Below are 17,414 nucleotides of genomic sequence, written 5' to 3'. Positions count from 1 at the left end.
ATCGTGAGTTCTGTAACAGCCCTTGAGATGATGCGGGAACGAACGACTGTCTACTCAAACGTTATCTTATCAAATGATATTTTTAATCAAAAGGTTCAGTGAGCCAGCTGTTTTTTGTTAAGGATGTTAGGCATGATAACTGGTTATAAGGCTGTGCACAATGTCAAAGTAGAACGTATCCATAGAAGTGTTTATACTAGATTTTTACCGCACTCTGTCCTAACTTTAGGTAGCTTTGAGAGAGGTGGCCTTCTCAATCCAGACATATATACGCTCTTCGCATAGATCTAGAGTGCTTGTACAGAGTGCTGTGAGTTTGTCAACCAGCTGCAGTGAATTTCCATCCAGTTAGCCTTGCACAAAGTTCCATTCCAGAGCAACTGCTCATCTCAGGAACAATTATTAGTAAAAATAGTAATAATAATAATAATAATAATAATATTAATAATAATAACAATAAAAACAATATTTACAGAGGATATCACCAGCTAACACTAAGTTAATTAGGGTGGTCCTCTATCTACATTACTAAAATTTCCTTGGACTTAAAGACTGATCGAAGATTAAAAATTAAAAATTACAGGAAGAATATATTATTTACAAACAGTTCCAGCTACATATTTTTTAAACTGTTCTAGGCTATAGTCTCTAGCTTCTACAGATAAACTGTTCCAAGCGTGTACACCTCTGTATTGGAAAGATCTTTGTCTAGTCTTAGAAAGCTTAGATATGAACAGATTTCTATTTGCGGCTGATCTCGTATTGATTTGATGTTTGTCTTTAACGTACTCAAACCTATTCTGTAGATAATTAGGGCTAGATCTATTAATAGTTTTGAACATCAATGTAGAAGTAAAGTATTTTATGCGTTGATTTATAGTCATCCAGTTTAATTTGTAGAACAGCTCAGACGATGGGACATCTTGGGGACGCTTGATATTAAGAATGACTCTTGCCGCGTATTTCTGTAATCTAAGGATCCGATCCAGGTTGTAATGCGATGTCGCACCCCAGATAACACATGCATAATCAACAATAGGCTGGATAAGGGATTTGTAAAACGACTGTCTCGCGCATTTAGATAAATACGTTTTGATTGCTTTTAAGAGATTGATTCGCTTCAGAACTTTCAGTACTACAGACTTCGTCAATGTGTAAATTCTAAGTTAACTGCTAGTCAAGTACGAGACCGAGAAGTTTGTGACTGTCCGCACTTTTTATCGCTGTGCCATTGTGAGTTATCTGGATTCTTTGACCTTGTAAACGTGCCAATTTGGGTTTAGAGGCGATAACCATGGATTCCATTTTTACAACATTCAAAGCCATTCCATGGTTTTCTATCCATGATGAAATGGGTTTTAAACAGTGTGCCAACTGTTGATTCACATATTCTAGAGTTCTGCCAGCAACTAATATTGTTGAATCGTCCGCGAACATCTTTAATTTCTGGGGGTCATCAATTTCAAAAGATAAGTCATTCATAAACGTGATGAAGAGAAGAGGACTCAGAATACTCCCCTGTGGGACACCACGCGAGATGTCAAGAAAATCAGAAATTGTTCCGTTTACGGCTACGGCCTGCTTTCTCATCCATAAATACGAGTTAAACCAGTCAAGCGTTGTCTCACTTAAACCGTAGATTTCTAATTTCTTAAGAAGAAGATCGTGATTTATGAGGTCGAAGGCCTTACTTAGGTCCAACATTAGAAGGCCATTAATATCGCCCCTGTCCATATTAAGAAGTAGCGTGTCAGTTATGTCAATGAGAGCAGTGACGCAGGAGTGATTCTTCAAGTACGCAGATTGGTTCTCTCTAAGGAGTCTAAAAATTACATACAATCATCAGAATTCTTTTTAATAAGGACGCAGTATTAACGCACGCACACATGTAAATGAATAATCAGAATACTAATTGGAACGCTTTCTTTTAGTTGTGATGAAATTTATTTTTAGATTAGCACGCCTAGTTTGCGCTCTGTATGAAAACAAACAGGAAAAATTCTCATACTAACCTATTTTTTTCGGATCATTATCAATAGCTGGGAACAGACTTATATAAAACTACCATGACACTTTATTCAAAACCCCCTTATGTAAATCATCATCGCTACATAGCGACAACATAGTGGTACAAATATAAAACCCCTGAATGTCAAGTACGGTTCTGACCTTCACGATCGACGATCGATATCAACATCTGCGCGCACACCCCTAGATGTAACATTTTACCATCGCAATAAACAACTGGACACACGTTTAACATGGATGTGACATTTTAAGTTCAATTAATCAATATCAACATCTGGGCACAGAATACGCACTGTATGTAAAGAGTTACGATCAACACAGACCCCTAACCGTAAGATACTAAGATAAGTTGCAACATCTGCCTACAGCTCATCATGTAAGACACATTGATTAAAACCCATGGATGTAAGAAACAACGAACAATATCAACATCTGGGCAAAGTTCCCACGTGTAAGACACACTGATATAAACCCCTGAACGTAAGGAGCAACGATCATTATCAACATCTGGGCACAGTCTCCACGTGTAAGACACACTGATATAAACCCCTGAACGTAAGGAGCAACGATCAATATCAACATCTGGGCACAGCCCTTTCGTGAAAGACACACTGATATAAACCCCTGAACGTAAGGAGCAACGATCAATATCAACATTTGGGCACAGCCCATTCGTGTAAGACACACTGATATAAACCCCTGAACGTAAGGAGCAACGATCAGTATCAACATCTGGGCACAGCCCATTCGTGTAAGACACACTGATATAAACCCCTGAACGTAAGGAACAACAATCAATATCAACATCTGGGCACATTCTTTCATATAAAACACACTGATATAAACCCCTGAATGTAAGACCCTGATTATAAGAACCCCTGACTGTAAGACCCCTGATTGTAAGAACCCCTGACTGTAAGAACCCCTGATTGTAAGAACCCCTGAATGTAAGACCCCTAATTGTAAGAACCCCTGACTGTAAGAACCCCTGATTGTAAGAACCCCTGAATGTAAGACCCCTGATTCTAAGAACCCCTGATTGTAAGAACCCCTGATTGTAAGACCCCTGATTGTAAGAACCCCTGCTTGTAAGACCCCTGATTGTAAGAACCCCTGACTTTAAGACCCCTGATTGTAACAACCCCTGATTTTAAGACCCCTGATTGTAAGAACCCCTGGTTGTAAGAACCCTTGATTGTAAGAACCCCTGACTGTAAGACCCCTGATTGTAAGAACCCCTGATTTTAAGACCCCTGATTGTAAGAACCCCTGATTGTAAGAACCCCTGATTTTAAGAACCCCTGATTGTAAGAACTCATGATTGTAAGAACCCCTGATTGTAAGACCCCCGATTGTAAGAACCCCTGATTGTAAGAACCCCTGACTGTAAGACCCCTGATTGTAAGAACCCCTGATTGTAAGAACCCCTGATTGTAAGAACCCCTGACTGTAAGACCCCTGATTGTAAGAACCCCTGACTTTGCTGAGAGCCCTGATTGTAAGAACCCCTGATTGTAAGAACCCCTGACTGTAAGACCCCTGATTGTAAGAACCCCTGATTGTAAGAGCCCCTGATTGTAAGAACCCCTGATTGTAAGAACCCCTGATTGCAAGAACCCCTGACTGTAAGACCCCTGATTGTAAGAACCCCTGATTGTAAGAACCCCTGACTGTAAGACCCCTGATTGTAAGAACCCCTGACTGTAAGAACCCTTGATTGTAAGAACCCCTGATTGTAAGGACCCCTGACTGTAAGACCCCTGATTGTAAGAACCCCTGATTGTAAGACCCCTGACTGTAAGAACCCTTGATTGTAAGAACCCCTGATTGTAAGGACCCCTGATTGTAAGAACCCCTGATTGTAAGAACCCCTGATTGTAAGACCCCTGATTGTAAGAACCCCTGATTGTAAGAACCCCTGACTGTAAGACCCCTGATTGTAAGAACCCCTGATTGTAAGATCCCCTGATTGTAAGAACCCCTGATTGTAAGAACCCCTGACTGTAAGAACCCCTGATTGTAAGACCCCTGATTGTAAGAACCCCTGATTGTAAGAACACCTGATTGTAAGAACCCCTGATTGTAAGAACACCTGATTATAAGACCCCTGATTGTAAGAACCCTTGACTGTAAGACCCCTGATTGTAAGAACCCCTGATTATAAGAAACCCTGATTGTAAGAACCCGATTGTAAGACCCCTGATTGTAAGAACCCCTGACTGTAAGACCCCTGATTGTAAGAACCCCTGACTGTAAGACCCCTGATTGTAAGAACCCCCGATTATAAGACCCCTAAATGTAAGGTAATCCCTGAGTGGAAGGCTTTAATCTGGTTGTAAGGTATGAATTAGAAGCTCGAACATAAACCAGAAATTTACTACTCTTTTATGATATGTATTAAGATCCTTGAAGATGTGAATCAAACATAAAACCCTGAAAGTATGGTACACATTTTAGGACCAATGGGTTGAATACAATCACTTTTCATGTATTTGTTGAGAGGTCAGGGTTTAGGGTTAACAATAGTTTAAAATGTATATGAAAATGTTGCATATTCGAATCCATTGTTTGTAATATTGAAAAGCACAGAAACCCATTTGGGATCATAACTATTGTCAGTAGCAAACCTGCTCATTCCCACAGTCTATCAGGCAAAAGGCAAAGAGATTGGAATAAACCTATTAAGTAATTAAAAGGGTCATTGCAAATAAGTTTCCAAAGTTTATTCGAAATTTATTAAAAAATTACAGATATTGAATACACTTTGCCTAGTGCTAAACCTGGACCTTATTCACTTTGATTATATTTGTATTGACAGCATTAAAATACATGCAAATAGACAAACTATTAATAATATATCTCATCACGTTTTTTGAAGAAAGGAAGGGAAATGAAGTCTAACTTGGATAAAACGCTCATCTACCACTTGCATTACAACTAAGTTTGTTTTAAAAATTTTGTCCATGCAATATAAACAAAAAGAGTTTGATGTTTTCTATAGATTAATATTGAGATGATCACACTCACTATAGGCACATTGCCTACTTCCTAACAACCTATGAGCCACTCATTCTTTAAGACACTCAACAAACTCCTTACATCTGAAATTCATGTCATTAAAAATAAGCAAGAGGTAAATAGTTAATGCTTTAAAAAAATGTGTGAATTACAATATGGGTATTGAATAAATATTTCATTAAAAAGAAGTACAAGGGTTAATCAAAATCAAAAATTGACAACTTCTTTAGCATATTTTCCACTATTATAAAATTTCCACTCTTTGAAATTATAGGGGTACCATGAGAGACCTTTATGATGGATTAAAAAGTTGCTTCTATTCTTCATAGTATATATGTATTTATTGATTTTGGAGAATTAAGTTCCTAGTTTTTACATCAATTATGGATAAAAAAGCTCTCTTTGTCTATGTGATATATAGACTTTATCAACAAGTATTTCTGAGTTTAGCACATTTGCAGTTATTTACAATACACATAATTTCCACTCCTCTCAAATCAGAATTAATTACATGTACTTGGCTGATTTAAAATTTGGTAAAATCAAATAAGGCTGAGGAGTTAACCAAACACTAAATTTGGCCTGTCCTATACTGTGGATGTAACATTAACGAGTATAAATTAAAATGAAACAAAGGTAGCTTTAAATTCAATCATGTCAGGGAGGTATGAATTAGCTTAGTGTATTGCCAATTAATCCAGCCAAATCATCATGCTCACGTTCTGGAGACAAATCTTACTTATTAAATTTGATGCAAAAATTTTGTTAGACTTTTGACATCATCTCAATATTTGTTTTCAATTTTTTTAAGATTTCATAGAGGGATGCAGTCTCATTATAGAATTGCATAATTCAATAAAAACTTGCATTTTGATGGTTCATAAAGCGAGGGATTTAGCGTGGAATTGTGAGTGGAAAACGAGGCTCAGTGATACTGTTTTGCATCTTTTGTTTTGCACTCGGGATAAAAAAAGTATATCATTGCTGTTTTCTTTACTTCTTATTAACTTTTATTCATCCATATGATTCAAGGAAAAGCCATACTTGACTCACCAATTCCACATCAAATTGCATGCCAAAAACTAATATTGCACAAATTGCAAATTCCCTCATCAGGTAATTAATTTTCCTAGAGTAGCACTTTCTAAAATTGAGGAGTGAAGAAATTCAATTCAATTCAAATAGTATTACAAGCTTCAATTCAAATAGTGTTACAACTTTAGGATGAAATTTCTTTAATCCTCAACAATTTCGGGTACTAGCATCTCTAATTTCATTGTTGCATGTGTTGTGTTTTGAGGCATTTTATTGGCAAGTCTCACCATCTTGCCTTCTGACAGTTTCACCACAGGCACTATGTAAATTCTTGCCTTGTCACCAGCTTTCCTCAAGGTACAACTGTTGATAAACGAGATAAATGCCGTTACATGACAATGAAATAAGTGTATGAAACGTTCCTAATGACATAGTCTATCAATTAATTGCCTTGAATACAGGGTATTTAAGTGATTACATTCATTCCTAACAAGCCACCTTTTGAACAAACCAGGGCACAAATCCACACCCATCCCTTAGCACAAAAGTGCTCTTTACTTATTTCTCCCAATTCTGAGGATATTTTCGGGCAAATCAGTGCTCCTCGCCTCAATTTATGTCTACAGTTTTATTTCTTGCACATACCTTAACCACTATCTAATACTGTGAAGTTTAATTCATAGTGGGGCTCCCACATGCACGAAGCGCGTGTGGGGCAGACCCCCATACCCATGGAATAATTATGGTTAACCTCTTTTCGTTTGTTTTTCACGTGCCTGACCGAGCGTACGTACGTACATGCCTTCAACTTCCACAGGTAGGGTAGGGGAGACTATCAAAACGAAGGGAGGGGTGTCTCAGGTGAGTTTTGGCAAATGCACATCTTTTATGTTATCATTAATATTACGAACTTGGGAGCTCCGCTTTTAGGCTTGGCTAAATCTATATATTATGAATAAATGGATCGGGAGTAAGAGAATGTGTATTCTCAAGTCTAATTTTGCTCTGCTTACCAGACAATTATCTAACAACATGTTACCCTTTTTGAGAGACAAAAATGAAATGTATGTGTAAATATGGCACTAAGGTCAGTCAGGGGCCCTCTCCCTCCCATAAGTCTCCTAATGTATCTGATGTTCTTCAACTATATCAAGGTTCTCAAGTCGTTGATAATAAACTCATAAAGGCTGAAAGTTTCTAAAGAAACTGTTTGGGGCTGTGTCGGTGGGGATAACGAAATAATTTGAATATATCAACAAAGTTGAAATGGCCACCATTACGATTATAAAAGCCGATGTTTCGAGCATTAGCCCTTCGTCGGAGCGAATAGAGGAATTGTGGGTTGTGTGTGCTTTTGAAGGCAGAAAAAGGAGCTACATGATTGGTGGGAACATGGCAACGAGAAAAACACGAATAAATCAGTGGAATGAAAAGCGTTCGTTCATACCTGTGGGATTTAGACTGCCGGTTTGAAAGATGAGCTTTTGTTCAAGAGTTTTCTGGCTTTCCGGGCTACCTAAGTGTAAGGAAAGACCGCAGATTGCCATGTGTTGCTTAGAATGATTAGGTAAAAGCAACGTAATCGTAACGGTGGCCAATTTACCATTTCAACTTTCTTGATATATTCAGATAATAAACTCAACCTGTTTTAATTAAATAACTGCAGTTCCTGAAGTTTAAATTTTGGATGTGTCAATTTTTTTCATTCGATTAATCACATTTGATACTGGTTATACTAGAATTAACGTAAAATCTTCTAGGGATAAGAGCAAGACATTAAAGTCCCTTTTTTGCTGCTTGCAAACAAACAAGGTTTGGAGCCCATTTCTCTCGGTGTCTGAAGATTGTTCTGAGAAAGGGTGTGGACAAAACGTGGCCTACCCTATGGCCTACCGGTGGTCAGATCTTTAAAAGGATAGCATTGCTGGAAACCTTTCAACGTTTTCCTGAGTACTGTCTTACCAACGAATTTCTTCTGTTGTTTTGGGGGCCACATTCCTATCAAAATTTCTTAACCTTCTGATAGAATAACGAAATCGAGGAACAGAAGCCGGTTAAACGCAACTTTTGGGCAAACATCATCATATCAGCTCTCCTTTCAAATTAGTGCAATACTGGCCCTTTCTTTGGAAAAAGCAAGTAAAGTTTGCGAAATGTTTACGACGGCGATGCGTGCGTGTCCCGGGGTGCTCGTTGCAAATTCAATACTCTACAGCACTTAAAAAATTGGCCTGGCACGTTATGTTAGCTTTTTCTTACCCGGATATGCTCTCCGATACAACGCCGTTCCTGATTACATTTTTACACTAGCACTCCACTATATGTCACCAACTGACCGCCATTTTGCATATCATCTGCGACGCAATTTTCCCTTTCGTAAACGACCGTTGCCATTTCCGAGAACAGTCGTTTCCATTCATTACAAAATGGCAACGACTGTTTCGACAAATGACAACGACCGTTTCAAAATGGCAAAATTGACCTTTTGAAATGGCAGCGGCCGTTTACGAAAGGAAATACGCCTTTGCGACCACGCAATATATTAGCCCCTCGTCTCCCCTCCCCCTTAACCTACCGGTATAGTTGAGTGCTGTGATATTTGCAGTGTTTCGTTCCCTCAGACGTTGAAAATCGTGTTAGCGACCTCTTAGTATACCCTTTTGTACGCCAGCGTATTCGTTCGACTCTTACTGATTTTATTTTCATGTTCTTAAAAATCTGCCTACCGGTAGGCCATACGTTAGGCCATAGGGTAGGCCACAGGGTAGGCCATGGCCTAGGCCACGTTTTATCCACACCCTCTGACTGAAGTTTATTTGCTCTCAGTAATGAAACTAGGATACATAGGGTCCACCCTGCAGCAGCAACTGACTCTGATATGTTCATTGTCAAGATTTAGAAACTTACCTCACAGATACGCACGCTGAATCAGCACCTTGGGAGTACTGAAGATAAGTGCAATCATTGGTGTCGACCTGGATACACCACTGTCTCTCCCACTTTTCAAATATTGGAGAGCGCATTACTGCATTCTGCTTTGCTGCGGGTAATGTCCAGGTGAATACAGTAACCATTCCATTTGGTGTTGGTTTTATGTTTTGTGGTACCTGAAAAAAGAAAATAATATACATACTTTTGAGATAAAACACATGAAAAACATTTCATGTAAAGTAATGTGCCTAGCGAGTTTCGTAAGGATTTTCGTATGTTCCCAGGCGCTCACTATTTTTACGAGCTCCGTAGACTTAAAGGCGAGGAAAATCTAAAGCGATGAGCAAAATGTACCACATGTTACACCGTGGAATAAGGGATTAATTGTTCTATCATTATTTCAAACCAGTACTTTGGCTATTAGTTCTCGTAATAAAACCCTGAGCCTTTTTGCAGTATTGCATCGATCGCCTAGGGCGTGGGCGAAAGACGAAAACGACGCGCACAAAACCACGTTATTATGGTCAACAAAATGGCCAACGAAACGGCTCGTTGCTTACAAAAGCGAATTTTAAAGAAACGGGGGCAAAAATTGATCCTTAAGAGTAGCTATTTTATTTCTTAGTTCGTGGGGGAGGAAGATTGCGTGACGAGCCCAAAGAACGTCTGCGTAGAAGGCTATTGCAACGCGAGCTTTGTTAAAAGTGACTCAAACTGTTTAATTATATATGATACATTTAAAGGAAACAAATTTCTATTGCATTAAAAACTCCAACCCAAATTATGGCTTTTTTGAGTTAAGAGCAAAAAGAAAAAAGAAAAAAACGCTAACAGCCGATACCCACCCCTCCTTTATTTGCACATTTTATCATCCGCCTACCTTAGCGAGGACGTTCCAGAGAAGTTTCTGGCGTTCCTTGGTCATTAGGGACAAATGTTTTCTTTGGTTTTCCTCCATGTGTTCCTCCTTGTTTTTCCTTCGTATTGCCTTTTCGCAACCTTTCATAGGGCGGATACACACTCTTTCTCCACAATCAATCGAATGAGATGGTATTAAACTCCTTTTGAAATAAAAAGAAACCTTGTCAAAAATGACATGCAGTATTAATCATCTCACATCCTTATGCCGTGTTTTGCTTCTTACTGGTACAGCTTGTAACACCAGGCTGTTTGAGAGCTGAATGATTAATACGTGACATAACCTCTAAGCAATCAGGTTACTCGGAAACATCGGATGATATGATTCCATCGTAAGCGCATTTAAGGATAATTTTTAACGGGATAGGTTACTCTTTGGATCATCATAATTTAAAGTATACTTGAGCGTGGTGAAGGGAACTATATGAAATTAGGCAAAACAACAACGATATCATGATTACATAAAGAAATCAGCTAAGATATTCTCTTTATATGTTTGCTCCTGAGCTACGTAAAGGAATTATAGAAATCAAAAGATACCCATAATTAGAATCTGCCCTTCTGATGCCACAAGGTGATAAAAAAAAAGTTGGTATCACGTTGCAAGTTTTGCGAAAAGACAAGGCTTAACTCACGTATCTTCCAAAAGTCCTATTTGAAATTACCTCGTGATATTTTGTCCACATTTGAGTGGGCAAGGCACCTCTGTAACACTACAAGTTAGATCTCCGTGTTTCTTTTTATCTTTTCTTTTGAAGCTGATGCCACATTTGCAGAGGACTTCCACCATTGGACACGTCGCTTTGTGTGCGTCTATTTGTTTCCTTTTCATGCTTTCTTGGCATTCTTGACAATTTAATTCTAACTCCGGACACCGTTCTAGGTGATCTTTGGCCCGGTTTAGCGCAATATTCTCTCCGCAGCACTTGCACTGCCCATGGACCATCCCAAGCATGGTATTCGCGAGGCGGTTTGAGCAGAACGCCGTCACAGGCTGACGGCACATCTCGCATGTGCTGGATTGCCCTTGGCTTGTTTTCTTAAACATATCCACGCAGAAACCACAAAAGGAATGGCCACACGGTGTTGCTAGTTCTGCGTCTAGAATGGGATTCTTGCTGTAAAAGAGAAGGCGAAGTAAGGTCAGGAAAATAGCTCCAGGCTGGCTTGTTATTCCGAAAATAGCGTGAACTGTATTATCCATTCAAGTCACAAGTTAAATATTTATAGAAAATGGTAATAACTTCAACTTACCAAACATTACACAGGTATTCAGCTGGGATAGAATCGCTGAATGCGATGTAGTCAAAAATCGAACGAGAGTGACTCATGTCTGGTCAGTTTAAAATGGCTTGTCGTTTCTCTTCGCTCGGAGGCTCTCTCTCTCTTTCTCTCTCTCTAGCTTTTGTTAGGAGTGTGAAGGAATAAACCGCCTATGTGGTAGAATATCAAAATTCACAGGAAACAACTTCCCTTCAACAGCCAATAGGAAAGTAAACCACAGTGACTCTCGACAAGTACTCGCGCACTTTGATAACAGGTATATTAAAGTTGTATTTCCACACCTTATTCAATGACAAAAGGTGTTCATGGGACAAAGATTATTTTAAGAGATACTTCCTGGTACTGCACTTATAAATGGGAAGATTGCATTTTGTTTAGATAAACATTTTCCACAGGCTGAGATCTCCAATGTCTGCTTATTTTCACCATTTAAGTTGTTTTAAAAAATCATGTCGAATAAGTCATTCAAGAATACGTATTGCACGTCTGCAGATTTCGAATTATACCTTGCTTAATTTTGGAATGACATTAATTCTTGAGTTATTGTCGATTTCATTACGACAATACTACTTGTCAAGTTTGACATGTGCTTCGCTTCGTTGTATAAAGTTCTGTTTCTACTGAAATCAAAATTGCTTATCTAAAATTGTGATAACCGCCGACAGTATTTGCGGTTATGTGTGGCTGGATTAACAGGAAGGGGGGGGGGGGGGGGGTATTGTTTAAATAAGTTGTGAGAACCAATATTAATGGTCAGAAAAGAATGAATGGATAAAATCAACCATTAACTAAGGGAGTGCGAACCTTTATTGTTTGGATGAGCAAACCTATCGAAATCAGTTTCGCTTTGAATAAACGATTCCTTTCTCTAGAACCTTTACAGTGTATAAAAGTAGAAATTATTAGGGCCACCATTACCTATCAACGAAAAGGACTTTTCATTTCATTTGATGGGCATAGTTGTTCGCATCTTGTTGATACTGAAATAAAAATTATGTAAAAACCGCCAACAGTATTTCCTTTGTGCGGGTGGAGTCACAGAAAATAGGCTATTGTTTAAATAAGTTGTGAAAACCTATCTATTATCACAAAAGAAATGAATGGATGAAATAAACCATTAATTAAGCAAGTGCGAGCCTTTCAGAGTATCATTGAGCTAACCCATCCGTTTTGCTTTCAACGAATGATTCCTTACTTTGTGTCACATTGGCAATAATCATCACCTTCTGGCTATGTCAGTTTATTCAGTCGCGAGATTCACTTTATTTCAGCTATTCATTTAGAGGCGATGTGCGAGAAAAAAAAAGCGAAAAATTAAGCCGAAAGTCGTCGGTACGGAAATTGTTCACAATTCCAAGATTGCTTAGCCTCGCTCAGTAAAAGATATAAAGGAAATTGCTGTGTTGCAAGTTTAGGAAAAGCGATGGTTTTTCCGCCTTGTTTTGGCCTTATCAAAGCCCGAACACTTCGTTTTGGGGTGAATAAAACAAACACTTTTCAAGAGGCATACTGGAGTTTTCATGGAGTTGCTATTATTTATAAGGGATAGTACGTTGGTACTATTGCCAGAACATTTTCGAAAACGGCTTTTAGCCCGCGCCAATCTCGCCACATGTGTTCGTCAGGGAAATCCTGGATGTTCCCTTGGCGGATTCCTTTCTCCCTCTTTACGTGGTACTTGACGCGCGCCCACGCCGACTCTGCCTCTTGCATATGTACGCCAGTAACGGGATCAACGAAGTTGTTCTGATGGACAACTATTCTGTGCATGGTCACGTTAGGAACGTACAGGTGAAAGTTCCTGTACGCAGCCCAGTCGTCAGTGTGCACTTCTGACCCAGGCAGGAGGACCCTTTGAAGAATATTGGACAATGTTCGGCGGTCTCTTCTCCTCACAACTTGAAAGTAGCCGCGACAAGGACTGTGTTCCGTAGAGATCACGCCAAACATCCACACTTCATCGCTGGCCCTGCGACCTCTTTGATACTATAACGATTAAATTTTTTAAAACGGAGATTTACATTGGCATTCATGCTTGTCAAAATAACGATTAACTTTGATTTGATGCGTGCGAAATCAAGCACCCTCCTGGAATATAAACCCTCCTTCTTACCAGATTTAATGGCGGGTGTTAGGCGTTTTTGTATTATGGGCACGGTAGCCAGAAAAACGGACAATTCTTCAACCTGGCTGTGCTCGCAAGCATATGTATGACTTGCAGCAAGAAAAAATGCTTGCGGATCAAACCCTATTAATATTTCGTGGTAAAATAATTTTTCCGTACAGAGAGTTGGATGTGTCTGATACTTGGAGGCAATTCTAAAGACTACTCTGATTGTGGGATGTTCTAAGCTAGTGGAGGCGGGCGTATTACAGGGGGGCAATCTTAAAAGGGATCGTAACCTCTGACAAACCATAAGCAGACAAATAGATGAGACTTGGCGAGCCCGGAAATTGATAGATTTCCTTTAAAAGTTGTCAAGACGTTGCTACAAAACTAAGTTTTCAAACAGAAGCCTCCGTTTGCAATGAAAATGACAGTGCACTTACTCACCTTCGATTTGTGCTTGAATTGACTTTCGTCACACTTGACCACGTACACACGCCCGCCAAATGGGGTGACTGGTCTATCTTCTATATCTCTCATACAAATGAAGCGGAGCGTGGCAAACACACGTCCAACGGTGTTTTTTGTCAATCCAACCATGGAAGAAACTCTAGAGCGCAACTCGCGCTGACTCCACAGATAGATCACAATTAGGAGTTTTTTCAGAGGAATCCGGGGAAACTCGGCGAAAAAACTGCCTTCTCTCGGAGACTTTTTTCCTCTACAGCCTTTGCATCTCCGTATAAAGAAAAATGTTTAATAATTATAGACAAGGATCGATTATCAGTCATTTTGCTTAAATTTGGAAAAGGGAAAGCAGTGGACTAACTCGTGAAGAATCCCGATTTATGATGATCACTTATTTCAATGCTAAACTACCTAGTAGTATGTCAGTGATAGAAACTAGATATTTAAAAAAGTTTAGTATTGGTACTGTCTATTCTTACCACACATATCCATCTACGTGGTCTGAATTTCTCTCTACTAATTCCATTCCTCTATTGCATGGCACGCATCTCAGAGGACTAGCTATCAAGTTCTGCCGCTGTAGCCAAGTTATTACATTGAGGACTGGACCATCAGTAAGCCTGTTAATGTCCATGAGATTCATCGTGATGCTGTTCGGATGCTTGATTTGCTGTATTTTACTACTTATTTTGTGACTGCTAAGAAACCGCTACTGCTGCGAAAACGAGAGGCGAAGCTGCGGCCCTTTGTTCTGTCGTTCTTTGAAATAAAATTTTCGCACTTTGTTTGTGGCCTTTTCTTAATAACCATAGAAATTCTCATGCCCTCATTGGTCGAGAGTCATTTTCAATCTTCGCCACGAAGACTAAACCATTTCTCTCGTGAAACAAATGCACATTTCTGAAATATAGACAATGACGAGTGTCCGAGTTCCAAGATTGGCATACTCGGAGAAATTTTTTAAGAGGAACTTGTTGAAGTGAAAGAAGTACGTGGCGAAAGAAAATATTCAGAAAAAAAGTGCTGGTTCTCGGTTCGCAAGGAAGAAAGAGGGCGACCTTGTGAAAATACTTAGAGATGCCGAAGTGAAGGGCACAAAAATAAAAATGAAGTGGGTGATAACAAAATTCAGGGTAAAAGATTCTATCAATTCACTACTTAACACGAGGTAGTGAGTCTCATCGCCTCTTTGGTTACACTGTCAACAACACACACGTGAAAAAAGCAACGATCGATCATATCACTTGCGGGTGATTTTCGGAAAACCTTGGCGCATGAACTGTACCTAAGAGATAATAATCTATTTCTACATAGATTGTCCTCAAAATATAGGTTTAGAGCACATATCAAGCGCGAAAACGTCAACGTTCATGGAAAACTTAAATTTATGCGAATTTCTTGAATATTCATCAACTACTAATAATAATAACAACAATGATAATGAGATACAATGAAATATATGAAGTTCATATATTTTTGTACTGCAGTATTACATACATATGATGCACGATCCTCGCAGTAGATAGCGCTATTTAAGCAATAGCGAAAATCAGACCTGAAAAAAGAAAAAAATCAGGCCTGTACGGGACTCGAACCACTGACCTCTGCGATACTAGTGCAGCGCTCTACCAATTGAGCTAACAAGCCAACTGGGAGCAGGCCGTTAAGTTGATTCGTAGTAAACCCGTGAAAGTGATAAATGAGATACAATGAAATACATGAAGTTCATATATTTTTGTACTGCAGTATTAGATACATATGATACACGATCCTCGCAGTAGATAGCGCTATTTAAGCAATAGCGAAAATCAGACCTGAAAAAAATCAGGCCTGTACGGGACTCGAACCACTGACCTCTGCGATACTAGTGCTTATTGCGAATCAACTTAACGGCCTGCTCCCAGTTGGCTTGTTAGCTCAATTGGTAGAGCGCTGCACTAGTATCGCAGAGGTCAGTGGTTCGAATCCCGTACAGGCCTGATTTTTTTTCAGGTCTGATTTTCGCTATTGCTTAAATAGCGCTATCTACTGCGAGGATCGTGCATCATATGTAACAATGATAATAATAATAAACTTTATCTATATAGCGTCTATATCACTAATTGCTCTAGGCGCTTAACAGTATCACAAAATGTATTTAAAAACACTGAAAAATCTAACAACTACATTATATAAACATGGAAATTAAACAGAAATATATTTACAAATCAAAAAAGCTTGGCGAATTAAATATGTCTTTTTTGGAAGAATTCAAGGAATCGGCATTTCTTAAAGATGCGGGTATGCTGTTCCATAATTTAGGTCCTTGAGTAACTTATTCGAACAAGAACGCAAAGAGTAGGAGCTGGTAAAAAAGCTGAGAAAATTGGATATATTTCTTGGTGAATCTCCAAGGGCCTCTAAGGATATCAGTTTTTGTAACTTTAGGAGTTACCAGATAGAATGAAATATATGAAGTTCATATATTTTGAACTGCGGTATTAGATACGTAAGATGCACGATCCTCGCAGTAGATAGCACTATTTAAGCAATAGCGAAAATCAGACCTGAAAAAAATCAGGCCTGTACGGGACTCGAACCACTGACCTCTGCGATACTAGTGCAGCGCTCTACCAATTGAGCTAACAAGCCAACTGGGAGCAGGCCGTTAAGTTGATTCGTAATAAACCCGTGAAAGTGATAAATCAGATAGAATGAAATATATGAAGTTCATATATTTTGAACTGCGGTATTAGGTACGTATGATGCACGATCCTCGCAGTAGATAGCGCTATTTAAGCAATAGCGAAAATCAGACCTGAAAAAAATCAGGCCTGTACGGGACTCGAACCACTGACCTCTGCGATACTAGTGCTTATTACGAATCAACTTAACTTGTTACGAATCAACTTGGCTTGTTAGCTCAATTGGTAGAGCGCTGCACTAGTATCGCAGAGGTCAGTGGTTCGAATCCCGTATAGGCCTGATTTTTTTTTTCAGGTCTGATTTTCGCTATTGCTTAAATAGCGCTATCTACTGCGAGGATCGTGCATCATACGTATTTAGGAGTTACCCTAGCTAAATAAAAGTATCTACTACTACTAGATTACTACAGTTAAGAAAATCCTCCCCTCCGAAAGCAAAGAACCATCTCCACAACTCAAAGTCGACGGTCAAGTAATAACTGAAAAGAGCTCAATCGCAAATTATTTCAACAATACATTCGTAAATACAGCTGTCACCCTTTGCAAATCGTTTGTAAATGCTGCATCGAAACTCTCGTGAAGTATATCTTTAACAGAAGCTACGAACGCTACTTTTCTGTTTACTGACAGTTCTGAAACTGCTGTTCAGTCGGAAGGCCGACGACTTCAATCAGGCAAAGCAGTGGGCTTAGATAACATTCCACAAAGACTTCTAAAGGACGCTTCTGCAATAGTCACAAAACCTATTAACAGTTATAATTAATAAAGGCTGATAGTTTCGAAAGAAACCGTTTGGGGCTGCGTCGGTGGGAGTAACGAAATAATTTGGATATATCAACAAAGTTGAAATGGTAAATTGGCCACCGCAACGATTACAAAAGCTGACGTTTCAAGCAATAATTAATGCCTCACTGTCTCAGAGCAAAGTTCCTGACGACTAG

At 39.1% G+C, this 17,414-nt stretch overlaps 3 protein-coding genes and 1 long non-coding RNA gene across 7 annotated transcripts; 1 reads left to right on the top strand and 3 right to left on the bottom strand.

Annotated features, from left to right (window-relative positions):
* Positions 1–4,736: 4,736 nt before the first annotated feature.
* LOC148725280 (uncharacterized) lies at positions 4,737–10,018 on the bottom strand. Of its 4 annotated transcripts, none has more exons than XM_088731849.1 (3): positions 9,893–10,018; positions 8,989–9,188; positions 4,737–6,444 (listed from the first exon to the last, which is right to left on the bottom strand). In XM_088731849.1, the coding sequence occupies exons 1-3, from the start codon at positions 10,016–10,018 to the stop codon at positions 6,282–6,284; spliced, it is 489 nt and encodes a 162-aa protein (XP_088587975.1). In that variant the 3' UTR covers positions 4,737–6,281. The 4 variants fall into 4 exon arrangements, 1 of the variants encoding a protein (XP_088587975.1); XR_015991226.1 differs by lacking the exons at positions 8,989–9,188; positions 9,893–10,018 and adding exons at positions 7,529–7,597; positions 8,341–8,604 and having other exon boundaries at positions 6,308–6,444; XR_015991227.1 differs by lacking the exons at positions 8,989–9,188; positions 9,893–10,018 and adding exons at positions 7,529–7,593; positions 8,341–8,604 and having other exon boundaries at positions 6,308–6,444.
* LOC148725278 (uncharacterized) lies at positions 6,442–12,343 on the top strand. Its single transcript, XR_015991229.1, has 2 exons — positions 6,442–6,942; positions 8,996–12,343. It is a non-coding gene; the product is annotated as an uncharacterized LOC148725278 (long non-coding RNA).
* On the bottom strand, positions 10,592–11,325 carry LOC148725279 (E3 ubiquitin-protein ligase RNF166-like). Its single transcript, XM_088731848.1, has 2 exons — positions 11,185–11,325; positions 10,592–11,048 (listed from the first exon to the last, which is right to left on the bottom strand). The coding sequence occupies exons 1-2, from the start codon at positions 11,259–11,261 to the stop codon at positions 10,592–10,594; spliced, it is 534 nt and encodes a 177-aa protein (XP_088587974.1). The 5' UTR covers positions 11,262–11,325.
* Positions 12,344–12,452: 109 nt separating the features above from the next.
* LOC148725277 (uncharacterized) lies at positions 12,453–14,455 on the bottom strand. Its single transcript, XM_088731850.1, has 3 exons — positions 14,270–14,455; positions 13,769–14,061; positions 12,453–13,200 (listed from the first exon to the last, which is right to left on the bottom strand). Exons 1-3 carry the CDS (start codon positions 14,430–14,432, stop codon positions 12,751–12,753), a joined length of 906 nt encoding a protein of 301 aa, XP_088587976.1. The 5' UTR covers positions 14,433–14,455; the 3' UTR covers positions 12,453–12,750.
* Positions 14,456–17,414: the final 2,959 nt, after the last annotated feature.

The sequence above is a fragment of the Stylophora pistillata genome, chromosome 8, assembly GCF_964205215.1.
Source record: "Stylophora pistillata chromosome 8, jaStyPist1.2, whole genome shotgun sequence".
NCBI classification, from domain to species: Eukaryota; Metazoa; Cnidaria; class Anthozoa; order Scleractinia; family Pocilloporidae; genus Stylophora; species Stylophora pistillata.
The sequence above is the reverse complement of the archived record's forward strand: the minus strand, read 5'-3'. Positions and strand labels throughout refer to the sequence as shown.

Bases quoted from the DNA above. Each gene is read 5' to 3' on its own strand.
- LOC148725280 (XM_088731849.1), bottom strand. From the start codon at position 10,018: ATGAAAGGTTGCGAAAAGGCAATACGAAGGAAAAACAAGGAGGAACAC. The intron at 9,189-9,892 runs GTAGGCGGATGA...TTCTTTTTTCAG, and splicing joins TCTGGAACGTCCTCGCTAAG to GTACCACAAAACATAAAACC. The intron at 6,445-8,988 runs GTAAGTTTCTAA...GTTTATCAACAG, and splicing joins TCAGCGTGCGTATCTGTGAG to TTGTACCTTGAGGAAAGCTG.
- LOC148725279 (XM_088731848.1), bottom strand. From the start codon at position 11,261: ATGAGTCACTCTCGTTCGATTTTTGACTACATCGCATTCAGCGATTCT. The intron at 11,049-11,184 runs GTAAGTTGAAGT...TCTCTTTTACAG, and splicing joins GAATACCTGTGTAATGTTTG to CAAGAATCCCATTCTAGACG.
- LOC148725277 (XM_088731850.1), bottom strand. From the start codon at position 14,432: ATGAATCTCATGGACATTAACAGGCTTACTGATGGTCCAGTCCTCAAT. The intron at 14,062-14,269 runs GGTAAGAATAGA...TTTTCTTTATAC, and splicing joins CCACGTAGATGGATATGTGT to GGAGATGCAAAGGCTGTAGA. The intron at 13,201-13,768 runs GTGAGTAAGTGC...TAATCGTTATAG, and splicing joins AATTCAAGCACAAATCGAAG to TATCAAAGAGGTCGCAGGGC.